This window comes from Rutilus rutilus (assembly GCF_951802725.1).
Source record: "Rutilus rutilus genome assembly, chromosome: 2".
NCBI lineage: Eukaryota > Metazoa > Chordata > Actinopteri > Cypriniformes > Leuciscidae > Rutilus > Rutilus rutilus.
The window spans coordinates 37,789,066-37,810,244 of record NC_140210.1 but is presented as its reverse complement, the minus strand read 5'-3'; the positions used below and the strand labels follow the sequence as shown (position 1 = coordinate 37,810,244).

The following is a 21,179-nucleotide window of genomic DNA, read 5'->3' as shown; positions in this document are numbered from 1 at the left end:
TGTGTAATCTCTTTCAGTGGTTTCAGATAGTCACCTCAAACAACGTACACTGGCTAGTGCACCTGCTTAGTCCAGCTATTCAAACATGCCTATTCGAATATTTTACTTGCGCAATTTAGGTGCCACAGACACTACCTTAAATTTGAAAGGGTTCAGATTTGTGGCGAGGAAATGCTCTCATTATACCATCTAGTGGTGGTCATATGGTATGGCAATAAATGATGTTTAGATGGTTAATGTGTAGAACAACAGCAAAAAGGAAAAAAGTGACTGTTAAACAGACTTTAGAAAATCTCTGTATTGAACATATACATATGAACATTAAAATAACACATATAACCCTGTCAAGAACAAAGTTCAGGAAAAAAAAATGTGCAATGACACTTATACAAGTATTTGAAAAAAACAGGAAATGAAAATCCTCCAGTTTGAAGGTCAGTAGATTCTTCTACATCATTTTAGCTAAAATGCATGTTTTTGACAGCAAAATGGCGAAGTATTTGCACAAGTTGTCCATTCCAAACCATCACAAAAAAAATCACAATAATAATCAAACAATAAGCAGGGTAAAATGAAATATGAAATACTTCAGGTACACATCTACAACATCACCACTTGGTGCAGCTTCACATGTTAGTAAATTGTGCGCTTTAAATTAATTTAAAACAGAAAGGCAACAGAGTCAACGCAATTGATTGAATTACTAATTAAAATCATACAGGATAATGAAAATAAAACAAGGAAAACATGTAGTATGACCAAAAAGCTGTTGACTGACGTCAAAATCATATGACTGGTCCCACTTATTGAGTACTTGAGTAAACGGCTTGCACAGGCCCCAGAATTTAAATATTTATACTTGCTTCTCTTATAAGCCAAGTATAATGGAGAAGGTAAAAAGGGCATTTTGGATGGGTTATATTGTTTTAATGTCACCATGGTAACAGAACACTGTGTCCTGACGGAAATCTTCTTTAAGGCCTCTGATTTAAAACAAAGCTGATGGAGGAGAGCTGTAAAAGTCTGTCTTTCCCTATAAAGTACTAGATCAGCAAGGGTAAGGCTGTCTAATATAATTTCACTTGCAAACGGAGTGATTTGGTTCGGTCTGCATATGAAACAATGTATCAGTGTGTCATTGTTGTTGAATTTGTGTATCAAAAGCTCAAAAAAGCTGATGAATCGTCCTATTCAACATCTAATCCAACAATGAGGTATTATAGCCATCTATACACATCAGGAGAGTGTTAAGGCCAAGGTTTTTGAGGCATTCTGAGCATGAATTCATACTAGCAGAGCATGTATTTTTGTCATGGGTAAGTGTAGGTGACTTTAAGCACCAGGGAGTGCTGTTTCTGCTCTAAGTGCGGAATAAGAGCCAACTTTACCAAAGCTTGTTATGTTTAATCTCACGGTCTCCTCATCTTGTGAGGTTAACATCTGCTAAACGCTTGTGCCTGCCAGTTCAGTCTCCTTTAGAAACATCTTCTGATGCAGACATTACACGTGACTAGAGGTTATATGAATCACTCAATAGTTATGAATCATTGACCACCGTCACACACACGCCACTATGTCTCTCGGTATTGGCGACTGGTGACCCACTTGCGCACCACAGCACGTGCACTGAACCAACATGTGGGATCAACATTCAGGGAGTGATTACTGTACATATCGCCTGCACGTGCACGTCTAATAGTCTTTCGATTCAAACCTTCCAAGTGTTTTAATCGGGATAGACTAAGAGAGGGTACTTGGCTGCATTTGGCAACCTCCAGAATTAAGTTATAACTGAAAACAAGGTGAGGTAAAACTACAGTTTATGCTCTTCTCCACTTCAGGTCCAAAGTGAAGCGACTGTGACTTGAGTATTTTGTCTGGAGCTTTTTACTGGCTTCTGTCCTGTTGCTCTAGCCCAGTGTGACCAGCAGAGGGAGGTGCAGTCAGGCCTCAAGACCCATGACTTCACTAGTTCACAAGGAGGACGTCCTCATATGTGGTGGTTCTGCAGGGTTACACCAACAGACACAATTACAGCATTCAGTTATATTAAAAAGTGAAGTATGTCATTTTTTGTTGTTGAAATACTTTTATGTTCAAATATTTTCTAATACCCCAGTGTAAAGTCATGATAAAACTAAACTTTTCTTTTATACTGTGACGTACATCCAAGTACAACAGAATGTTTAAAAAGTGAAAATGCAGTTCTTTGCATCGGCTGTTGCACTCAAAAGTGGAGGCAGATGAAAGAGTTTGTAGAGACTGGGTTTAAATCAGAAGCTCTCAACTAGGGGGACTCGAGATGCCTTAAAAATAAAATGGTTTGAATTAAGACAAAACAAGCATTAAAATAAGCTAAAACAACTATTAAAGGTGCTCAAAGTGATGTCATGCGTTTTTTAGGCCTAAACATTTTTCGTCACATCCAGCAAGCATCTCCTCACTATTCGCTAGCTGCCTGTCCCCTAAACACACTGTAAAAAAACGCGGTCTCTGTAGACAGCCCAGGCTCCACAAACAGCAACAAAAACAAACTGGCCAAACCTGGACCACGAAACATAACAAACAGTGTTCCAGCCAATAACCGACAAGAATGGGGGGTTAGTGGGGAGTGGAGGAGAGAGAAGCATGAAGAGAGAAGTAAGCTAGAGGAGAGATGTCCTAGACAACGAAAACGACTAACGTCAGAATTATATTCCCTTGAATTTTGATATGGCCGACACACGACCAAAGAGACGACGTTCCGATGAACAAATAGCAAAGAAGAGGGAAAAGGAGAAGGAACGCGCAAAGTCCCGAATTTACATCGGAAAAGTTTCCGTTTCTGTTTCAAGAAGCACGGAAGGGAGGGGGAGGGGACGGGATGTTTGACAATACTTCGAACGTCAACAAGAAGTGACGTCACCCAACATCGCTTAGAGCACCTTTAAAAAAATAAAATAATAAATCAAGATACTACTCTGCATTTGTTTTTGTTTTTTAATGAATATATATCTTTCTTATTATGCCAAGCTCTAATTATATGGTAGAAATGTTTATATTATTGTGGAAATCATATTGTTGTGGATAATGACAGGTTGAGATCCACTGGTTTAAATGGGCTAAATGATTGGAGAACTCCTGCATACATCATCACAGAGAAGTCTGTCGTTTTCACAGGACAATCCAATTATTATGACATCGATTAAACATTATGAAGTCAAATTTTTACAAACATTTTTGCTATTTTATTTGTTTGTTTTCCAAGTTTTTGTTACTTGGCGGCGGGTTCTCTTTTTTTTGTAAATAGTCATCACTGTAAATACGGATTGCACTGTGTATTGGAACACCTCCTGTAAGTAAACCTTAACCTTGGACCATAGTGCGTCGGCGAGTTAGGCCCTCATTTTTTTAACATGTTGGACAGATTACCAGGTCCAGAAAGTGGGCAGTCAAATCTACTTTTTCTACAATAACAAAAGTGGAAATTATAAACATTACCTTTAAGAATTAGTATCTCTTTTAAGCATCAATGTATTTGTGTGTGCAACTGTAATTATGTCTGCCCTTCTCTACAGTATTCTAATTATTTTTATTGTGACAGTATGCAATAAATTTGAGATAATTAGTGGCACTACTTCGTGATTTCTGATATTAAAGTCACCATGAAATAAAAATGGATAATTCTTGTTTTATATGAAATATTGCAAATGATTTATTCATGCACATCATATATTTTTTTAATTCACGTGCCCTCGTAATCCTGCCTTTAATTAAAATAACTTGCAGTGACATCTCTTCTCTGATGACATGTTTACTGGTACGAGGGCGGGACAACCTGTCACTCACAGGAGACCCACCGATAGCAAACCACAACCATCCAATCGATTCCCCATGGACACACATTTTCACTTGGATATACGTCAGAATAGGGAAGAAAAGACTTCCGTTTCATGCCGAACTTAAGAGGCATTTTCATTGTTTCTATAGTGACGCACCTGTCACAGCAGCAGAAGAACGAGCAGGGCGAGGTCTCGATCCCGCGAAACTTTCCAGAGCAGGGTGTGTCAGTGCACTCAGCGATGAACGCGTGCAGGTCAGTGATATGGTGCTGCTCCTGAGTTTGATGCTGAATGGAAATGACAGGATATCACATTACCATAATCAAGCTATATATAACTGTCTGTGTCACCTTAATTAGGAAAAACAACTTATAATTTACAAGAAAAATGACACTTGAATATGATTAAAATGGATTAAAAAGTTTTAAAATGAGAGTTTCCCTATAAAGATATTCATGTTTGTGCATGTGCGTGTTGTGAGGATATCAGGAACAAAAACAAGTTTTTCATTTATATCTCTTTATCAACCTCATTCTCTCACTCTTACCTTGATGGTCTCGTAAGCTCCAGTGATGAGAGCGATAAAGAGAGAGAGCACCATGTAAATGAACAGAGAGATGAATGTGTAAAGGTAAACCTGCAAAAGAACAGTGTCTTTAGTGCTCTGAATTCTGTAGCATTTGTAATGTATGTACTTGTGTGAGGGTTAAACTCACCTGACTGAAGACCCAGACTAGCAAACTGCTCTCTTGCATGCCACTGAAGGTCACAAACATGTCATCTCCATTAATCAGAGAGAAAAGACACTCTGACACCAGCGAGAGAGAGCGGAACTGAGGAAAGAAAACAAAAACTATAAACACCACATATCATTGATAATGAGAGAGATGACACGTGTACATTTCCTTATGTACGTACATCATATACACTACCATTCAAAAGTTTCTTCACCTTACAATGCATTTATCTGATAAAAAAATACAGTAAAAACAATAATATTGTGAAATATTCTTACCATTTTAAATTATTGTTTTCAATTTGAATGTTTTAACTGTAATTTCTGCCTGTGATGTAAAGCTGAATTTTCAGCATCATTACTCCAGTCTTCAGTGTCACATGATCCTTCGGAAATCATTCTAATATGCTGATTTGATGCTCAAGAAATGTATTATTATTATTATCATCATCATCATCAATGTTAAAAACATTGTGCTGCTTAATATTTTTGCAGAAACTATTTTTGTATGCACAAATAACGATCAACATGCTTGTTTGCTTTGCGGCCCCTTTAAATAAAGTAAAAAAAAAAAGACCAAGCATTCGATCTACGTCAGAGCGTCCACGAATCTTTCTACGGCGTCGTTGGCAGGGTGGCGAGAGCGAATTTTGCAGTGTGAACGCACAGTGCCTCCAAACTTTTAAACAGTATGTGCACTATAAACCTTTTTACGGTTTCTGAAAAACATTCTCTCTTTTGGACTTTTATTACATTACAGCATAAATTAAACCAAACCAATTGTCATATTCCTAAACAAAATAATAAGGTCAAAAAGGTAAAAATTACTGATTGTTGCTAAGTAAAAAAAATAATACACACACACACACATATATACATATATATGTGAATGTCATCTTTCTGAACATTTTCCATGTAATACCACATTAAATTATTTTGAATTAATTATGCTTAATAAGCTTGTGTCAATCACAGACTGTCAGACTTAAGTTGTATACCTTAACATGATAGGGTCCCAGCACAATCCACCCACAGAAGCAATACCCGAGGTAGATCACCGCCACACAGCAACAGAAACGGATCACATTAGGGAATGCAGCTCGTAATGTGACAATGAGAATCTAAGAAAGGAAAACACTATATAGTAAACAAATTCCACATCCTAAGAAACATCTCAATTGTTTCACAAGCACATCTTCTCAAGAGATTTGGTCAAATTTCAGGTGAATGAAAAATGCAACAAAAAAAATTATAATTGGAATAAACTGAAATATATATATATATATTGATGGCACCCCTGATAAATATGATAAAAAATGGCTGTAAAAAATAAATCTGCATTGTTTAAAAAATTCACAAAAATCTAACCTTTCATTGAAGTAAAATAATTGAAAGTGGGGGGTAAATCACATTATAAAATAAATGTTTGTCTCCAAAACACGCTGGCCATAATTGTTGGCACCCTGTTATTAAATACTTTTTGCAACCTCCTTTTGCCAAGATAACAGATCTGAGTTTTCTCCTATAATGCCTGATGAGTTTGGAGAACACCTGACAAGAGATCAGAGACCATTCCTCCATACAGAATCTCTCCAGATCCTTCAGATTCCCAGATCCATGTTGGTGCTTCTTCTCTTCAGTTCACTCCACTCATCAGGTCAGGGAACTGGGACGGTCATGGCAGAAGCTTCATTTTGTGCTCAGTTACCCATTTTTGTGTTGATTTTGATGTTTGTTTTGGACCGTTGTCCTGATGGAAGATCCAACCACGGCCCATTATAAGATTTCTAGCAGAGGCCGTCAGGTTTTGATTTTTTATCTGTTGGTATTTGCTAGAATCCATAATACCATGTATCTGAACAAGATGTCCAGGACCTCCAGCAAATAAATAGGCCCACAACATATAAGATCCAGCAGTATATTTAACCGTAGGCATGGGGGACTCTTCATCACTGTTTGCACCACACACATCTGCTGGGTTTGCTGCCAAAAAGCCCTTTTTTTTGTTTCATCTGACCATAGAATCCAGTCCCTTTTGAAGATCCAGTCGTGTCTGACCACTGAATATGCTGGAGTTTGTTTTTGGAGGAGCGATGAGGATTTTTCTTGAAACCCTCCCAAACAACATGTGGGGATGTAGGGGTTGTTTGATACTTTTTTTTGTGGCTTTCTGACCCCCAAGACTCAAGTAATCTCTGCAATTCTCCATCTGTGATCCTTGGAGAGTCTTTGGCCACTCAAACTTTCCTCCTCACCGTCCATTAAGACAATATAGACACACTTCCAGGCAGATTCGTAACATCTTTAGTTGATTATAGCTTCTTAATTATTGCCCTGATGGTCAAAATGGGGATTTTCAATTCTTTAGCTATTTTCTTACAGTCACTTTCTATTTTGTGAAGCTCAACAATCTTTTGCTGCACATCAGAACTATATTATTTGGTTTTACTCATTGTGATGGATGATTAAGGGGATTTGGCCTTTGTGTTTCCTCATATTTAAACTCCTGTGAAACAAGAAGTCATAGCTGGACAGTTTCATGTTCCTAGTCACCCTGGTGTGCTAAAAAAGGTAAATATTAATGGGAATATACTTCAGAGATAATTTTCTCATAAAAAAAATTCTAGGGGTGGCAACAATTGTGGCCGACGTGTTTTGGAGAAAAACATTTATTTCATAATGTAATTTACCCCCCACTTTCAATTCTTTTACTTCAATGAAAGGTTAGATTTTTGTGAATTTTTTGAAGGAAAGATCAAAAGGATAAACAATGCAGATTTATTTTTTACAGCCATTTTTTAATCATATTTATCAGGGGTGCCATCAATTTTGACCACCACTGTGTGTATATATATATATATATATATATATATATATATATATAGTACAGGCCAAAAGTTTGGAAACATTACTATTTTTAATGTTTTTGAAAGAAGTTTCTTCTGCTCATCAAGCCTGCATTTATTTGATCAAAAAATACAGATTTTTTTTTTATATTGTGATATATTATTACAATTTAAAATAATTGGTTTTCAATTTATTATACTTTTCCAAAAAAACTTATTTTTTTTTAAATAATAGTCTTTTTACTGTAAAGATCAAGGAAAACTAAATGCATGTACATTGGTGTGTGGGTGTGTTTGTCTCTCACATTGTACTTCTGAAAGAAGGTGAGGTAGCGAATAACTCCAACCCAAACCAATAACGTCGAGGTGCCCAAAAGGATCCCACACTCATCGTACGATGAGAGGTTCTGAGGGTTGAAACAAAGTATCATGAAGTGTCTGTGCTGATTGTGGTGACCTAATGCAATGGTTCTTTGTTCACATCAATGTACATAAAGTTTTCAGAATATCCATTTTCTGAAGCTGATGCTCATCAGCTCTGACTGACCTTTCGCTCAATGCCGATCTTAATCATGGAGCCTGTGATCGTGAGCATGTCGCTAATGATGAGCAGAATATACCATCCGTTAATGAACTCCATTCGGTCTCCCCAACAGACATCACGCTTCAGATAATTCCTAAAGTACTTTACAAACTCCTGAAGAGAGAACGTTAGAACAGGATTCACTAAGTGATCTTTGGCATATTAATGTGGATTTGTTTGATACAATATCTTACATTTTGAAGAATGATTCCTCTGATGATAGAGCGACCACAGAGGAGCAGAGAGAGAATACACACCACTGCAACCGCCACATCAAACCACACACGAGCATAACTATCAGCTGGAGACAGAGAGATAGCATGAGAACAAGCATTATGATTATCCACAATGTAAAAAATGTGCAAATCCCAAAAAATGTATCTGAAAAGTGAAGTGAATGAGGTAGTTGAATCTTACCGTGTCCAGACACACTTGGGTCTCTACATTCCTTTATGGAGGCCTGATTATCAAGACTGATCTTAACTTTACCACTGTGGGCTTTGTTATCCAGCAGAATCTGAGCATAAATGAATAACATTATATACAGTAAATAATACAACTATATATAGGAACATAGCATTGTTATTAGTTTACATACATACATACATACATACATAGTATATTAATAGCTCTTTTAAAATAACAGTCTTTTTTATTGGGTTAAAGTAACATTTCATGTGCTCACTGTGATGAAGAAAGTGTAACAGTCGGGAATTTCATTGTGGATGATGGTCTGAAGATTTATAGCCTTTAGCTGGAACTGTATGGTGACATTAATGAGCCTGAAAGAGAGTGTGTGTTGATATTACAGTTTTAGATCATTCATTAATGGAAATTTCTGAGCAGAAAACACTTTAAAAAATCCAGTTTAACTTACTTGTGAAACTTAAGGGTGAAGTTCCTGTAATCGCGGCCCAGACCTGCTGTGGGAGTGGCCAAAGGGTTTACGCCCACACAGTCTACAGAGAGGAAGAGAGAAATTCTTTACCTCCTAAACCAGCCTCAGTGGCCGACAGGGTCATCCGATGATTTATTTTAGAATACATGAGAAAGTGATTCCTGTGGTGCACTTGCAGTGTAACAAGGAACTGCAAGTAACAACAATGTGCAAAATAGGAAATGACATGGTCTTTTAGTTTTATCAAGTTTTAATCAGTACTAATAAACAAACCAAAAAATTTATTTATAAGTGTTGCTTGTTATACTAATAACTAATATTGCAAGTTCATTAAGTATCTGCCTTGATCCTATACACACCTGGACAGGTATATTTCTCACATTAAACAATGATTGAACAATTGAGGTAAAAGAGGCCGAAAACTCGTCACCTGTGACCACATGCGGATCGATGTTGAAGGTGTCGTTAGCTGGGTCAATCTGGCCTTTTTTATAATACTGCTGACACAGAGAAAGAGCACTACCGTTCACACCGACATTGTACACATATGCATAGCGGCCCACTGTCGTCTTCGGCAAAGCCAGGTACTGAAATACAAGTGAAAAAAAGGCCGTTAAATAAGGCGTTTCAAATAAACATGACCATCAGCTATGGAATATATTTTGTCCTAAAAACATAAATTCAGAAAACAAAATTGTGTTATGACTTCACTGATCTCGCTGCCCAAATATATCCCCTCAAAATGTATTCATTAGTTTCATAGTAATGATTACGAGATAATTACAGTGAAAAAGGCACCATATGAATGAGAGTTAGTGTATGCGTCATTGTCAAAATTACCTGTTCTATTGTGTAATACATATGATCATAAACATCACTCTGTGTGTAAACAGCAAGCGCGTCATCTGAGTCAGCGTAGTCTTTGAGAAAGAGGTGTTTAAACGAGGCTGTGTTTTCCTCTTTAAACGTCACCGCCATCTCGTTGCTTAAGCCAAAAAGTACCAGCTGGAGATCATGACAAAGCAAAAATAATATTTGTTATTTGTTCAAATTTTTGCTTTATTTGTGCAAAGCAAAAATAAATAAATAATTTGTATGAAGTAATTGCTAAATGGCAAATGTGAGTAAAAATAATATAATATATATACACACACATACATATATATATATATATATATATATATATACATATATATATATATATATATATACACACACACACACACACACACACACACATATATACATATATATACATATATATATATATATATATATATATATATATACATACACACACAGTATACACACATATACACACACAGAACAAAAACACTTTTCTTTTTGCCCTAATTTTTCATGAGCTTAACTCAAAGATCTAATACTTTTTCTATGTACACAAAAGGCCTATTTCTCTCAAATATTGTTCACAAATCTGTCTAAATCGGTGTTAGTGAGCACTTCTCCTTTGCCGAGATAATCCATCCACCTCACAGGTGTGGCATATCAAGATGCTGATTAGACAGCATGATTATTGCACAGGTGTGCCTTAGGCTGGCCCCAATAAAAGGCCACTCTAAAATGTGCAGTTTTACTGTATTGGGGGGGGGGTTGTTGATTGTGGCCTGTGGAATGTTGGTCCACTCCTCTTCAATGGCTGTGCGAAGTTGCTGGATATTGGCAGGACCTAGAACACGCTGTCGTATACGCCGATCCAGAGAATCCTAAACATGCTCAATGGGTGACATGTCCGGTGAGTATTCTGGCCATGCAAGAACTGGGATGTTTTCAGCTTCCAGGAATTCACCTTTGGCTAAGCCCCGCCCCTCTTAGTTACTGTTGCTTCGTCCGACAGCTTCATCTGGGCAACACGGTGGCGGTAACGTTAGTCACCTTCAAAACTACCACAACAGCGTGTCTGTAACATTAACGTTAGGTGTTTGTATCTTGAATAACAAAGTTAGCTAACATCCAGCCGCTAGTCAAAACATACAATCCTGACTTACGTGATAACTAAACTATCGCTAAGCTTGCTTGCTAGCACCTTGATTCTTCATTAATTAGGGTAGAGAACCGAAATCATAACCTAAAACAGCATAAAACTGTCTAACTAGTATAACTTCACAGTAAGGTTAAAAGCAAAATTTACCACAAAAGTGTACTTGTTGATCCTTGAGGGGTTTAGCTGACTGTGAGGACGTCCACACAGTTTAATCCAAAGACGACACTTGTCAGGATTTGACTTCGGTTTTGGGAAGGGAAAAAAACGGACACCCCCCTCAAACCTCTCTGGGAAACGCGTATCTGTGTTACAAATGCCCCAGGCACAACGTTTAACCATATTTTTGATAAAACTACGACGGTAATAGCCTGCCAAGACCAAAAATATGAGATGCCTGTGTTAAAGTCAATGGAGCGCTGTGAAAAAGTGTCGGACCTCTGTGGGAGCTCGTTCTTGGCTGCGCTGTGATTGGTCAATCTACATTCTAGGGTGTGGCTTAGCCAAAGGCGAATTGTGTACAGATCCTTGCAACATGGGGCCGTGCATTATCATGCTGCAACATGAGGTGATGGTCGTGGATGAATGGCACAACAATGGGCCTCAGGATCTCGTCACGGTACCTGTGTTCGTTGTCCATAACATACGCCTGTTCATACCATAACCCCACCGCCATCATGGGCCACTCGATCCAAACGTTGACATCAGCAAACCGCTCACCCACACGACGCCATACACGTTGTCTTCCATCTGCCCTGTACTGAAAACCGGGATTCATCCGTGAAGAGAACACCTCTCCAAAGTGCCAGACGCCATCGAATGAGAACATTTGCCCACTCAAGTCAGTTACGACTACAAACTGCAGTCAGGTCGAGACCCCGATGAGGACGAAGAGCATGCAGATGAGCTTCCCTGAGACGGTTTCTGATAGTTTGTGCAGAAATTCTTTGGTTATGCAAACCGATTGTTGCAGCAGCTGTCCGGATGGCTGGTCTCAGATGATCTTGGAGGTGAAGATGCTGGATGTGGAGGTCCTGGGCTGGTGTGGTTACATGTGGTCTGCGGTTGTGAGGCTGGTTGGATGTACTGCCAAATTCTCTGAAACGCCTTTGAAGGCGGCTTATGGTAGAGAAATGAACATTCAATTCACGGGCAACAGCTCTGGTGGACATTCCTGCAGTCAGCATGAATGAATGTGTTTGGGATGCTCTGGATCGGCGTATACGACAGCGTGTTCCAGGTCCTGCCAATATCTAGCAACTTTGCACAGCCATTGAAGAGGAGTGGACCAACATTCCACAGGCCTCAATCAAAAACCTTTTTTTTATTTTAATTTTTTTATTTACTTCAGTACAGTAAAACTGCACATTTTAGAGTGGCCTTTTATTGGGGCCAGCCTAAGGCACACCTGTGCAATAATCATACTGTCTAATCATCATCTTGATATGCCACACCTGTGAGGTGGATGGATTATCTCGGCAAAGGAGAAGTGCTCACTAACACAGATTTAGACAGATTTGTGAACAATATTTGAGAGAAATAGGCCTTTTGTGTACATAGAAAAAGTCTTAGATCTTTGAGTTCAGCTCATGAAAAATGGGGGCAAAAACAAAAGTGTTGCTTTTGTATGTGTATATATATATATATATATATCACAGTGGTTAAAGAATAATTTGGGGGTAAAACTGAGACTTTGAGCTGCACAACTGTCTTTAATAAGTGGGTTGAGTATACAAGCCCTAGAAAGAGAACAACACTAGAAAGAAAATCTAAGAATAAATAAATACCTGTATAGTTACTATAAGAACCTTCAGCATTTGCAGACCCAGTTTAAAAGGTTTTCTGCCTTTGGCTTGGTACTTTTCACAAGGACTCATAAAGAAATATTTTAACTTCCTGCGCAACGCTTCCTCTTCTTCACCAGCACCTATCCAGCCATCTGTTAGCGGAGTCGGCCTGGGGTTACAATACTCATCCCTGCAGTCATTCGAACCATAGTGAGTCACCGGAAACGTTAGCCTATCCTCTTCTGAAAAAGAGACAGACAGCATTAGTTGGACAAATCACAAAGTAAATGGTCTTTTTGCTTGAAACCACTGTTATTCTTATGATTACATTTAACGTTACACACACTACCGACCCTCAAAAGTTTGGGGTCAATACGACTATAAAAATAACATAAATACATTAATACTTTTATTCAGCAAGGATGCATGCATTAAATTGATCAAAAGTGACAGTAAACACATTTATAATGATACAAAAGATTTCTATTTCAAATAAATCCTGAATGAAATTTATCACGGTTTGCACAAAATTATAAAGCAGCACAACTATTTTCAACTGTGATAATAATACGAAACTATTGATTTCTGAAGGATCATGTGACACTGAAAACTGGAGTACTGATGCTGAAAACATTTTTTTTTTAAAACATTAAAATAAAAAAACATTTATTTTAAATTGTAATAATATTTCACAATATTTAAGTTTTTACTGTATTTTGATCAAATAAATGCAGCCTTGGAGAACAAAAGTGTCTTGCGTAATACATACAGTGAATTAAACAGAACTAGTTAAGTTAACTGAATTTGAAACAAAGTTCATACTTGGATCACCAGGACACAGTGGTGAACTTTATTCAAAGAGTAAAATAAAAGACAATTGAAAGAGAAGATGGCCTCAACTAGAGCCTTGACGTGAACCTCAGTCTAACGTTACTTCAGTAAGTCAGAGACAGCTTATATATGTTGCAGGTCCATTCAACAGATGAGAATTGTCTTTTAATATTAAATGAGAGTGAGAGAGACAAGAGTTCGGTGTTTTTCAAGTGGTCCTCTGTGTTGTCTTTATTTAACGTTAAACAGTGTTCAAAACAATGAAGAAAATACAGTATTCTTAACTCTGAATACATTTATTATACATTTGATCTCAGGTAGGTTTCTCAGGTAAATGATACACTAACAGACTTCTCGATGACATAACTATACTAAAATTATTAATAAAAAATTAACATTCACTTGAAAAAAAGCTTTTATTTCAAGTTAAAACTTGAAATTTGATCATTTTTACTAACCTATAGCATTAAATAAGATAGAAAGACAAGAGTTAGGAGTTTTTATTCAAGCTCTGTGTTGTCTGAGGATGAGCCACAGTCGTCATGGTAACTCTCAAACTCTCAACTGCCACTCAGAATTTAGAAAATGCAGCTTAATTCCCTGTAATACTCGCATTATATCACCTATCACTAGTACACACAAGCAAACAACAAATAATATACCATATATACAAATAACACAACATTCTTGAGACCCAAATTCAACGTGGGAGTTCACAGGCTACATGCACAATCCGAAACTTGATATCTGACGCGTGTTCTCTTGTTCAAAGTGACGTGTGAACACTTGAGGAATGGGTGGTTGGGTGCTTTGCCAAAGACTTGTGTTGTGTTGGCGTGAATTTGATCTATGAGACAACAGACTAGTGTTAAGGCTTCATCATAGCACTCAATGCAAGCGTCAAGCACCGCTTTGACATCTACATGAAAAGCGTTTCACATAATATCATGGATAGTGCCAGGTAACGGGGAAGTGAAAGGGGAACACAAACACCAAAACTTACTTTCTGTATGACTTGACTTTATCCTATGACTTCTGTGCACTGCCCTTACAACGCTTTACTTGCAGGCAGCAAATCTCGATGTTTCACTCCATCGCATGGTGGTGCAAGTCATGTGAAAGGGCCTTAAGGCTGGTTAGCTTGTCAAGGACACGTCTTTCGAGTAGTCTGGCTGGTTTGTGAATAAATGTTGGATTTTGTCTCTGTGTGTGGCCTCAAATCTTTTTATCTTCATTTCTCACAACGAAAAAGTGTCAATCTTGCTGATGCACTTCCTGTACTGCTGTTCTGTAAGCATAGTCTTTGCTTTGCTCCTTCTTTCCTTTCTTTTTCCACATCACTTTTTAAAAATCACTGACTAAGCATTTCCCAAAAGCATTTTTTATGTGTGAAACTACAGTAAATATGACTTTTTGAAATGGTGGCTTAAAGGGTTATTAGTTCACCCAAAAATGAAAATTCTGTCAGTAATCACTCACCCTCATGTTGTTCCAACCCCGTAAGACTTTCGTTCATCTTCGGAACACAAATTAAGATTTAATTTTTTATTAAATCTGAGAGCTGGATCACTCCTCCATAGGCTTCTATGGGATCGAAACTTGCCGGCCCAGCGAGTTCACGTGGTGTAACAGCGCAGCGCTTCTGGGTTGTACGTCAGCACGTAGGCTCACTATTGGCCGACACTGGTCATGTGTGTGATGCATGTGACGTACAACACAGAAGCGCTGTGCTGTTACACTACGTGAACTCAGAGGCCCACACAGAATAAAATGAATAGTTGAATACAGTTGTTATTTTTGTTTGTTTTTGCGCACAAAAAGTATTCTCGTCGCTTGATAAACTTATGGTTGAGCCACTGTAGTCACTTGGACTATTTTAAACATTGTCTTTTCTAACTTTCTGGGCCGGCAAGTTTCGATCCCATAGAAGCCTATGGAGGAGTGATCCAGCTCTCAGACAGAATTTTCATTCTTTAAATATAAGCATGTTCTTTCTTGAGCAATTCTGTGAATTTCATTCAGTCACTAAGTAATTCATTCAGTCCTGTGTAATTTCCACATTAGCTCTACCACAATGACCAGTTATCTCAACGACATGACTACAAGCTAGCTACCAAGATTACGGCAGGTCAAATATCATTGAGAGAATTATTACTATTATACTATAAAAAAAAAAAAATGTAATTGTGACTTTTCTACTAAAAATTGTGTTTGTGATTTAAAATCTGCTAAAAAAGAAAAAAGAAAAAGGTCTGCTGTGCTTGTTTGTAGGGCTGCACAATAAGTTTTATGCCGAACGTCACATGACAAAACAGGAAACCATGCAGGTCTTATCGCATCCGCTTGTCGGAGAAAGTTACGACTACTGACGCTTTTTCAAACTTTTTCAGCTAAACTAGCTAGTTCTTTTTCTTGTTGGTGGTTAATTCGATATTAATATCTAAATATTAGTGAGAAGAACAATAATAAAACACTTTTAGATATGCATGTGATGAACATAAGTTATGCTCATCTTTGCTCGCTCCTTTGAAGGTATCATGAGTAAAATGGCTCTATATTTACATATATCTACATACAAAAGACCTGAACCACAAGTGATGCAACCCGTTTTACAGAATACGGAAGTTTGTTGCGCATAACCTCCATTTAGCAAACAATATTGTGATTACATATATGACAATATAATAATAATAACCAAAGTGCTTTTATTTTGGCAAAAACAATGCAAGGAGAACTTATTCAGCCGGTTTCAGCATTGAGCATTATGAGCAGCTTTTGCTTTGCTCTTAAATGTGTTGCATATATATTTGTTTAATTAAATCAAGGTTGATTTGACAAAAAAAGATTCGGATTTATTCAGATGTACTACACACATTTATGCCTACATATGTAACGGAAAATTGGCGGAACACCTTGTTTCATGCCTCATTAATACCACATAAATCACAATCCAGAGTGACAACACCTAATCTAGACTGAAAGGAAAGTGAAATGCAAAAGCAAGTGGGTCAGCCACTCAAATGAGATCAAAGATCACAGCGTGTCAGTGCTGACAAATGGGAAATTTCATACAGCTCCGTTTTATTACTGCATCGCAGAAAAGTACAGATATGCGGACTAAATGCACTCATAATATTTCTCTAATTTCCATGTTCCTGTAACGTCCACATTGAGCAACTGAGATTTCCCTATTTCTTTGCTCTCTTGAACATCTGACCTGCAGGTGACTGCATGATTAAGCAAAAATTGAAGAGAGACTAAGAGTATTTATCCAACTCTTCCTATTGGCTCCCATTGCTCTCTCTAATCAAAACCATCATTGTTCATCTAGCAGCAGATCTGTGTGTCGGTCCGTCCGTCAGAGTCGAGTCACTGGAATCTTGCCTTATCACATTTTTGTTACTGTATAACAGGAAGATTTTTGATGCAGTCTATTGGAGTGATAACAATCTTGACAGCAAAATTGCAACATTCAAGAGTGCCTGAAGCCGCTCACTATGAAGGACTAAAAATGACAGAACGAAAAATAAATAAATAAATAAATAAATAAAAGTAGAAATAAGGGAAAAATAAATGTAGAAATGTGGAAATACAGAAATAAATAAATGTAGAAATGTGGAAATACAGAAATAAATAAATGTAGGAATAAATAAATGTAGAAATAAATACATATATAAATATATAAATAAATATATATATATAAATACATAAATATATAAATAAATGTATAAATACATAAATAAATACAAATAGAAATGCATAAATAAATAAATACATAAATACATGTAAAAATACAGAAATAGTCATTTATATTACCAAAATGTATTTATTTTCACTATTATTTCTGCATTTATTTATTTATTTCTACTTTTATTTATTTATTTATTTATTTTTCGTTCTGTCATTTTTAGTCCTTCATACATAGCTCACGAGCGCTGGTGTTTGTCTACAAGCGATAGAGTCAATCAAATGGGAAAAATAAACAGAAAAATCTCATCCGTCCTGTTTTGCAGCATGTTTTATAAGAACGTGTACACTGGCTCCTCACACGCTCTCGCTGTCATAAGTATAAATATCAGCATGTTATAATAACCCTATCACACATGACATCAACTTTTTTCATTCTGCCTTGGCCACCCATGTACTACACACAAAAACAAAGCAACCAAATAAAAGATCTATATGTCTAAGTTAAACAACAACACACAATCATGAACTGAAATGTCATGCACAAAAATGTCAGCAACCGAAAATATTTGGCAAAAACAGAAAAAGAAATGAATGGTTCTGAAGGGCCGAAATCATTGATTGAAAGAGAGACATTTAAGGCTGTGTACATTAATACATCAGTCCACTGAGATGGACTGAGCATTCTGAAGATTCTCCTTAAAGTGGATACATTTAAAAAGGTTGTTTTTGCGTTGTAGTGTGGACGGACACGCTATGAAAACGAAGATGCATGTTTAGTCATGTGACGCACACACTGTACTTATAGATATCTATGGTTAGACCGGCATGTGTGCTATTCACTTTCACAGAACAATCTTCATATTACATTCCTTCAAATATGACAGAAAATGTACTTGCAATTGCTGTCCGGCCGCAAAGCATGATGGCAATTGCGTACATGGAATAGCGATTGAGTACGGCCTAGTAAGTAGTGGAATATTTTGTTATAAAATATTTTGTTTATTATGTCTGGTCTCTCGGTATCATCTCAGTGAGCTTTGATTATGTTTTACGCATGCACAGTAAATTTAAGTTTCAGTGTGGACGAGCAAAGCTATGTCAGCTGTGTGGACTGGACACACTTTACTGTGACCAAAAATTGTGCTAGAATAGCAATATTTAAATTTGTTTGGCAGAAAAATCGTGAGGCGACTCGTTGCATTTCAGTTTTGGTGTTTAAGTACAAAAACATGAATAAATTATAAAAGATATGTCTCTTGTGTGTAGAACTAGCCTACTTTTCCACAGACATTTACAAAGACTGCGCTTTTGCGTTGGAAAAACGCAACATGCAGTTAATTGAAAAAATAAAAATAAAAATAAAATAAAATCAAACTTCTCCATCTAGCGCATGTTTTACAATGAACAAGCAGTAGGTTTGGATGCAAAAAGGTGATCTGTGTGAACAGACCCTTTTGCAACTGATTACAAATTTTGTAGTCAATGTGAATTGATGTTAGCATAGCAACCCATTTTGCTTTTGTATTTTACATATTTTTTAGTAAAACCATTATTGGTAGGGAAAAAACTGTAGTAGAACTTGCTTTAATCCATTGTGAATTGATTGGATGTTGAAAAGTGGGGGTTACACTGTAAAGTTCCTATAATAAATAATTAAAGATTACAACAACAACAAAAATCCCTTGAAAAAACATGCACATATATGACTCTTTCACAATAAGACTAGGAACAAATACAACATTTTGATTTTATGCTTATGTAAGAACATTCAAATTCACTGTTATTATTAGTCTGGAAAGTGATATGGAACAGTATTTTGGTCAACAAACCTTGAACTACTACTTGGCCCTGACATTTTGGTTGCCAACCAATACTGTGGCAGAATGTTTTATACTTAATGGATAAAAAAAAAAAAAATTGCAATAGGACCTTTGAGCGTCTGTCAGTCCATCAAAATGAAGAACTCAACAATGCTGTGGTATAAAAACAGTTTCAAAATGATCTATACGCCTCCAATCCACAACTCCCAAGACATATCACTGAGTCTTGAGCAGATCAGATGATTTTTATGGTCATTAAAAACTGAGTAAAATGAAAACGAAAACAGGTGGCAAATGTACTCTGTTATGACCCCATAAACACAACATCAGGCCTCTGTATTATTGTGTAACTACAGAAATAATGGAACACGAATGAGGAAGAAAACACGAAAACAAGCAAGTGGAAAATACATCGCATACAATAATTATCCACTAACACAGCAGTCTGTCCGACCTTGTGAATCATCCAAACCACAAGATATTCCAACAAACGTCAAATAGACTAAAACAGCACTAACAGTGTGATCCTGCGCTCGTGACCGTGATAAACAAACTCGTGTTTCTTTGACATTTGATATTCTTGTGCATCTTAAGTACTTCTGTGCAAAGCATATAGGCTATACATTACACACGCACAACACAAATACAAATAATAAACTCACTATTTAGTACACTACTTCATACAAATTCAGGGCTAGATCCATTCTTGCTGTATATAACACCTCACTGACGCACTGAAACAGCGCATTATACAGCCGGTCACTCACCGGAGGAAATGTTGACTTTATTCGCGTCCATTGCGGCCATGTCAGCGAGTTAAAATCACGTGCAGAGGCTGTCGGCATTAAAATCCCAGTTTAATTCACAGCACAATAGGATCTGAATATGTTCAACAGGCTTTTTTTTTTGTTCCTCTGTAGTTATGTGACGGGCTCTTCTCCGGTTACCTCATGTTTTACAAGCATACACTCGCGATTCGCGTCGCGAGCAGCAGCAGCACTGACTGAACTTCCGATGCTTGAGGTCATGTGACAACATCATGTGACAATCTGACGCTGGTGAGGTGCCATAAAACTTTCATTGTGTGTGTGTACAGATGTCTTATGTTTTATAAGTTCTGAGCTTCTTATTTTTCTTTAGCCTAAAATTTTAAAAAATTGTTTGGAATCTAAATTTTTCATATTTTAAATAAGTAAACCCCCCCAAAAATTCATATGATGTGCAAAACATGGTCATTTTGATGTTTTTTGAGATGATTAAATAGATGAAGTTGAAAATCAGTTTGAAACATAATTCATAATTCATTTATTATCTGAGGTGAATGATATATGTAGGCTATATGCATGCACATCTGTGGCCAAAAGAATTGACAGTGACATAAATTTTGTGTTTTGCTGCTTCAGTTGTTGTGGTGTTGATTCACGTTTCTAGACTATTGCACAGAGTGATCATATGCATTTCAAATAATTGCAAAAAGTTTCATGGGCCAAAAATTTTAACTTTTTTCACAAAAAAACAATTTTCCCCGTTTTTTGGTCCTGGCGCAAAATGACCAGCTTACGACATTCCAGTAATCATCTTTTAGCACTGAGGAAAGTGTGAAAAAATACTAGTCAGGTAAAATCTCTCTATTATTCTGAGCAACTCCAAAGAAGTGCAGCCATTGTTGCTTCAAAATGGACTCACATGCAAGGGAATTGCTGCATTGATATTTTTTCTTCAAGGAGAGAGGTTCAACTGGAGTGAAGAAGGCTTTAGGATGTAAACCGAGTGTCCAGCGAGCCCCAGGACAGTCTCCTCCTGAAGAGTCAGCTATGGAATCGTGTCATCACTAGTTCAGGCAGCTGGTGGATGTGCACACACAGTGAAGCAAAGACATTTGCCACTTAAACCACTTCTTCTTTGTCTGGAGAAGAAAAGGTGAATGCTACCGTGAGTCCTGTGTCATGTCAATAGCAAAGCATCCTGAGAAAATCCATGTGTGGGGTTGCTTTTCATCCAAGGGAGTAGGGATCTCTCACAACTCTGCCCAAAAACATTAAATAAAGAATGGTATCAAAACCCAAATTCTGTGGGATTTGTCTTTCTGTCGCACATGCCTGTTTGGACCCTTGTCTGAACGTGAGTTTAGAGGCCATGTGGCTTATTGCTGCGGATCCTGAAACTGG

General features: G+C 37.2%; 1 protein-coding gene across 2 annotated transcripts; it reads right to left on the bottom strand.

The window, feature by feature from the left end:
- Positions 1–278: 278 nt before the first annotated feature.
- mcoln1a (mucolipin TRP cation channel 1a) lies at positions 279–20,093 on the bottom strand. Of its 2 annotated transcripts, XM_084401873.1 has the most exons (16): positions 19,959–20,093; positions 19,779–19,846; positions 12,671–12,912; positions 9,725–9,889; positions 9,315–9,471; positions 8,864–8,945; positions 8,672–8,768; positions 8,404–8,503; positions 8,181–8,287; positions 7,951–8,100; positions 7,709–7,810; positions 5,556–5,678; positions 4,538–4,654; positions 4,369–4,458; positions 3,978–4,108; positions 279–2,005 (listed from the first exon to the last, which is right to left on the bottom strand). In XM_084401873.1, exons 2-16 carry the CDS (start codon positions 19,816–19,818, stop codon positions 1,969–1,971), a joined length of 1,740 nt encoding a protein of 579 aa, XP_084257999.1. In that variant the 5' UTR covers positions 19,819–19,846; positions 19,959–20,093; the 3' UTR covers positions 279–1,968. The 2 variants fall into 2 exon arrangements, with proteins under 2 accessions (XP_084257999.1, XP_084257998.1); XM_084401872.1 differs by having other exon boundaries at positions 19,779–20,041.
- Between the last annotated feature and the right edge of the window lie 1,086 nt (positions 20,094–21,179).

Excerpts from the sequence above, each read along its gene's own strand:
- mcoln1a (XM_084401873.1), bottom strand. The coding sequence starts at position 19,818 with ATGGCCGCAATGGACGCGAATAAAGTCAACATTTCCTCCG. Across the intron at positions 8,769-8,863 it reads TTCACCCTTAAGTTTCACAA|GCTCATTAATGTCACCATAC; the intron begins GTAAGTTAAACT and ends ACTCTCTTTCAG. Across the intron at positions 7,811-7,950 it reads AGATCGGCATTGAGCGAAAG|AACCTCTCATCGTACGATGA; the intron begins GTCAGTCAGAGC and ends TTCAACCCTCAG.